Source organism: Psammomys obesus, unplaced genomic scaffold (genome assembly GCF_907164565.1).
Source record: "Psammomys obesus unplaced genomic scaffold, mPsaObe1.curated_primary_1811, whole genome shotgun sequence".
NCBI classification, from domain to species: Eukaryota; Metazoa; Chordata; class Mammalia; order Rodentia; family Muridae; genus Psammomys; species Psammomys obesus.
Window position 1 is genome coordinate 2,639,752 of NW_026585689.1, and position 6,211 is coordinate 2,645,962.

Consider the following 6,211-nt stretch of genomic DNA (forward strand, 5'->3'; position numbering starts at 1 on the left):
TCTCCCATGTAGCTAGGGCTTGAGCTCCATTCTGCTGTGTGCATTGAAAAGGTACTGCAGTTGCCATAGTAACTTACAGATCAACTCAGGTTTCTCACAGAGGAGACATCTCACAGAGGATGTCTGCATTCAGTCCACTGGCGGGCTGTAGGCCACAGAGAGCAGCTGCCTGTGTACTCCACACCTGAGGGAAGTCTTACTATGCAGCTTCTAGGCATCTGGCTCTTCTGAGCTACTTGCCACTCAGCAACTGCTCAGAATGGCTGTAAGACCAGATGACCCAACAGTCCTTAGAGGATCAATTGACCTGGAAAGTCCAAGAGAAATTGTCCCAGGAAACAATTGACCTCAGAATATGGAGAAAATCAACTTCTGGGGACAACCATCTTACTTATCTATGATTTGGGAAAGCAATTGCGGCAATTGGTTATAGCATCATCAGAAACTGAGGAGGCATTCCAGAGATACATGCCAGGTCATAAGAGAAAAAGCAGTCCACTTTTCTCTTGAATCAAATTTTCTGCACCATTGAGAAAGATTAGTGATGTGCCCAGAAAGCATGTTAAACTGTTATTTCTTACTAGAAGAAACATAAATGTGTTTGGGAGCAGAGTACAAAATTTTCCAATTTTCCAAGATTTCCATAGATGAGTGACTTCTAGTGTGTTCCTGACTACTAATGCCAGTCAATATTATTTTTGTACTACCCTTAGCAGGATGCCTTTGATGAAAAAAAGCTTCAAATACACAAACACATGAATATGTAAAGGAAATTGGTACATATAAGCAATGGAATCTCAGATATCTACAAAAATATGAAACCAAAGCATTTGCAGAAAAATGGGATAGAACTAGAAACCATTATGTTAAATGAAATAAACCAGCCTAGAAAGACAAAGAGTTAGATGTTTTCTCTTATATGTAGAAACTATATTTAAATTTTATATGTATGTGTGCATGTGTGGATCATGAAGCTAGAAACAGGATCATAAGAGTGTGGAAAGAAATCTTGGATGAGAGGTGAAATAGAGAAAGTAATGGGGTGCATGTGATAAGAAAGAAGGACTTGAATGAGAGGGCTTCTGAAAGGCTCTGCCCTGCAGTCTATCAAAATAGACCCTGAGACTTATGGGCAACCTTTGGGCAGAGTGCAGGGAATCTTATGAAAGAAGTGGGAAACAGTAAGATCTGGAGAGGACAGGAACTCCACAAGGAGAGCAACAGAACCAAAAAATCTGAGCACAGGGGTCTTTCCTGAGACTGATACTCCAACCAAGGACCATGCATGGAGATAACCTAAGACCCCTGCACAGATGTAACCCATGGCAGTTCAGTCTCCAAGTGGGCTCCATAGTAATAGGAACAGGGACTGTCTCTGACATGAACTGATTGGCCTGCTCTTTAATCACCTCCCCTTGAGGGGGGAGCAGCATTACCAGGATGCAGAAGAAGACAATGCAGCCACTCCTGGTGAGACCTAATTGACTAGGATCAGAAGGAAGGAAAAGAAGACCCCCCCATCAGCAGACTTGGGGAGGGGCATGTGTGCAGAGGGGGGAAGAAGGGAGGGATTGGGATGGGAGGAGGGAGGGAACCACAGGGGAGATATAAAGTGAATAAAGTGTAATTAATAAAGAATTAAAAAATAAATTAATTAAACTGTAAAAGAAAGAAAGAAAGAAAGAAAGAAAGAAAGAAAGAAAGAAAGAAAGAAAGAAGGAAGGAAGACTCATTGGGGGAGGAAAGGGAACCAGCTAGAGAGTGAGAGGGAGTACAAGAGATGGAACAAATGAGAACAAAGTATAGGGACACATATGTATAGAGATGTCATGGCTGAAACCTGTTGTCTTATATGCTAATCTAAAAATAGTGAGATAAATAAAAATAGAATAACTTTAGAAATTGAAAAGTATTAGGAAAAAGGAGGTGTATGTCATTTCTGTTTGAGATGACTATGCTTTGAATTAACTACATAAAAATGAACTAACTCTCTCAAAGAAGAGGCAACAAAACTGAGAGCAGTGAGCAGAATGTTTTAATGACACTGTTACTTTGATTTTGCATCCCACGTCTCAGAAAAGTGCTCCTTTGAGCAAATTCTTTTACTTTAGTCTTTATTTTCTCTCTCAAGAGTGGGCATTTATGAAGAACTTCCAGTTCCATCCAGGTGCATGCAAGCGTTTTCACAATTGCTCCTTCCCAAACCTCCACGAGATAGACATAATAAGTAATGTAGCAAAGGCAGCATTGAATCTACCCATGTTTCTCCAAGCCTGAGGTTTGAGCACACTGTCATGGTAACTCCTACCACATATATATTTTTTCTCCTTTCACCACTCTCGTACATTTACTGGGCAGCAGATACATCAAAGGTCAATGTGGTCATGTCAAAATAGTGGTCTGCACTTGCTTTCAAAGAAGTCCATTCTTCCCAAACCTGCAAAGGAAACACAAGTGAAGATCTCCAAGTAGGTGGGACATGAGCTGCACTGGTTAGTTTCATTATCTAACACTTGTGTTTATCTGTTTATTCTAAAGTTCAGATATGTTATTTCTGGGGGACACTGTGAATCAACATGGCAGTCTTGTAAAATTACAGAATCTATTCGTTGATTACTGAACTGGTCTGTAATGAACATCCTATAAAGAAAGCACAGTGTATCAAGCCCATATACTTATTTCTTTTGCAAAATAAACAATGTCTTGTAATAGTAATTGTAAATGATGACTGTTGGAGAAAAGTGAGCAAAAAACAGGCTGGTGGTTTTCCTTAGCAGCTGCTACGGAGAAGCAAAGTAATCCTGGGAGACCAGTTAAGACCTAGCCATGCTGAAAAGGCTATGACTGGGACTATGTGAAAACAAGGTTATCCCACTTTTGTATGTTTTCATAACACTTTCATGTCTGGTGACAGTGACAGCCTGGTACTGAAAGAGATAAATAAGGAAGAAAGGAAGAGAGGGAGGAAGGGAAGGGAAAGAAGAAAAGAAGGAAAGAAGAAAGGAAGGAAAAAATTAATAATTTGTCATAGAATTATTTTTTGAAGTTGTTAAATTGTAAGAGGGGAATTATGGGTAACAGGCATCCTTAGGTTAGCAATTTCACTGGGTTCAGAGTTTCACAGTTTTTTGTTTTGTTTTGTTTTGTTTTGTTTTGTTTTCTATCAGAAAAGTAGAGGTGAAATACAACTGGCTGTGCTGATTATTGGTTCTCTTGGAGTGGGAAGAAAAGAATAGGAAAATGCACAAAAGATAAGCAAATGAAGGGACATCAAAGGCACAAAGATGATCACAGAGGTCATGAAATACTGGTCATGAAACAACTGAGAATAGACTAAAATGGGGCCACTATCCATTTATCCACCTTCCCAAGCATTCAATAATGTATTAAGCCTTGACTGAGCAGCAGTTAATTGTGTAGATCCAAAGAATAATTACCTCTATGGATAAGGCAAAGGTTTTGACTTTGTGACTTGGTGAAGCTGAGTAAATGAGACTAATAATCCCCGTGTGATATTTTGAGACCCGCTCACATATAAACAGCATTCGAAGGGGAGAAAGAAAGAAAAAAAAAACACACAAATGTCCCCTTGAAATGAAGAGTATATCAGAGAGGAAAGGACATTCGAGTTCAATCTTTCAGCAAGATGTGGCATTTATTAGGGAAAAGCCACCTTAGGCGGAGGGAGAGAAATAACAGTTCAGAGAAGCTAAAAAGGAAAATGTGAAGCAAGGCTGGCAACATCAGGATACCAGCGGATACAATACCAGTTTAAAAGATGACAGCAAAGGACCGCTTGGATCAAATACCAGTACCTCATCAGCCAGTGAGAGTCCCCTCCCAGCTGGGCGGTGATCTGGGTCCCAGAAATCTTGTAAGTGTACAACTTGTCTTTTCAGGCGTAGGAACTGGTTTGCTGGATCCTCCATCAGAAATGGTGCTCCCAGTACTTCTGCAATTAGACCAAGGGCAGAGAATCTTTCAGGACAATGCATTCCATGTCTATGTTTCTTCTAAGACAGGCACAGCTCTGCTGTTTGGACACTCTGGGAATACTAAGTCCTGGATACCCTGGGCCCTTTGTAACCTCTGTAGTGTCACCACTATAACCTACAAGTGGATGGAAGAGTAGGACAGAGTTGTGGTGCATGTGCAGGAGCCTCACGGCCTGGAGTAAAATTCCAGCTACACTGCAATTCTGCAGAAATTACTTAATTATTCTAAGCTGTTGCTTTCTCTTAGGTAAAGGGCTCTAGTACCAACACACATGGAATTGCTATATGGGCTGCATAAATGAATAGACACAGGCTCCTGGTCTAATGTTTGTATCCTGCTATATGGAGACTATGAGGCTAACTGGGCCTACATGAGATCCTGTCTCAAAAAACAAAACAATAAAACACACACGGGAAAAAATTACAAAGATCTAGAGAAATGGTTCTGTGGTTAAGAACTGTTCTTAACCAACTCTGGCTGTTCTCCCAGAGGACATGGGTTTGATTCTTAGCACCCACACAGCCATCTATAACTCCAACTGTGGGTGATCTGGCACTCTCTCATGACCTCTTCTTGTGTCTATGGGCATCAGGCATGTACATGATGCACAGACACATTTGCAAACACATTGCACATACACATGGACAACAGCAACAAAAACAGACGTTCTTAGAATCTTTATTAGTTTTTATTGTTTATTTAATGTTTTGAGAAATTTCTATATATGAACAATGCTCACGTTATTTTCACCTCCACTTCCCCCTTCTAACTCCCCTTACACTCCTCACTTCCTCTCAAATTTTGAACCCTTTCTTTTAAATTATTATCGTTACATATGTATGTATGGACCCCCGTGTATATTGAATATGTATTTACTCACACACACTCAGACACACTCAACCTTCTTCATTCACTTCGTGTTCCTCACACATACATGTGCTTAAAGCTGACAAGGGATTAATTAGTCTGAGGCTCCACCCTGGCAAAGGCTGATTCTCTCTCTTTCTCTCTCTCTCTCTCTCTCTCTCTCTCTCTCTCTCTCTCTCAGAAGCCATTATTGGCACGGAGTCCTTCATCTAGGGGTGGAGCCCTGTGAGATTCCCCTCATCTTGGAACCTTTATGTTAATAGTACATTGTCTTTTGTTTTAAGCATAGAAATGCAACACAATGTAGTCAATGTGGAGGGGGAAAAAAAAGAAACGGAACTACGCCCTGTGACCATGCAATCTGTGCCTCATTTTTGATGAACATTTCCCACAAAATGCAACGTTACGGAACGCTACATTAGGAGCTCTCCAGCTTCATAATTAACAGGGCTAATGACCAACTCTTTGCATAGAGCCAGATTATGCTGGCATACAGCACTCCCTCCCACAGGGCTTGCTGGTTAGGTGGGGTCAAAGGACAATGCTGTTCGGCAGAATGAGTCAGCTCATAATCCACTTACGCTGTTCTTGAGGACGGGGCATAGGACACAAACAGCTGTTTCCATGTATGTTCATGAAGATTAGATCAGAAGGATGGCAGAAGAGGCTGGAGTTCTCACTTTAAATTAGTGGAATGATGTGTGGAAAAGAGGCTTAATGGGAATCTACAAAGCATATGTCTGAAAACAATGGTTAGAAATAAGCAGAAGGAAGGGTCATAACCGTTAATATTTAATTTCAGAATACTGTATGAAGAGTGCCAGATTAATCCTGTCTTAATGTAGCTAATCCCGTTTCATGCAGTCCAGCTGAGATATTTCTGGAAGCCTTCCCACAGCTCCCAAACCCCTCTGCTTCCTGATGGTCGAACCCTGTACAGTCCCCTCTTTTTAGTTCATAGGGCTGTCCTGTGTAGCCCAGGACACTGCAGAAATGATGGCATGTGCTTCTTTTGTGGCTAGTGTACAGCTTCTGCTGTGTTCTTTATTGAGTCACTTGTTTTAAGAGAAGGTAGATGCGACCATCTGAAAACCCTTAAGTAATGCCAAGGGAGAGGCCCACACCTCAAGGGAATACATTTATTTATTGGTGCACACAGCCATCTGGGAACCACCTGATGCACACAGCCACCTTGGACCCTAATGCCTTAAGATAACTGAAATGCCCACACACCTGTTTAATGTGTCACTATTAAAATTAAAAACAAACAAAACCACCTGGGCCAGAATCTAGGGCATAAGACACACACACACACACACACACACACACACACACACACACACACACA

At 41.2% G+C, this 6,211-nt stretch overlaps 1 protein-coding gene across 1 annotated transcript in view; it reads right to left on the reverse strand.

Annotated features, from left to right (window-relative positions):
* Positions 1-2,013: 2,013 nt before the first annotated feature.
* Positions 2,014-6,211, reverse strand: part of CUNH3orf85 (chromosome unknown C3orf85 homolog) — a 15,146-nt gene continuing 10,948 nt past the window's right edge. Inside the window, exons 2-4 of the mRNA XM_055593580.1 lie at positions 5,445-5,542; positions 3,816-3,952; positions 2,014-2,437 (exon numbers count right to left, since the gene is read on the reverse strand). Of these exons, the coding sequence (XP_055449555.1) occupies positions 2,348-2,437; positions 3,816-3,952; positions 5,445-5,499 (282 nt within the window). The 5' untranslated portion in view covers positions 5,500-5,542 and the 3' untranslated portion in view covers positions 2,014-2,347. The remainder of the gene's footprint in view (positions 2,438-3,815; positions 3,953-5,444; positions 5,543-6,211) is intronic.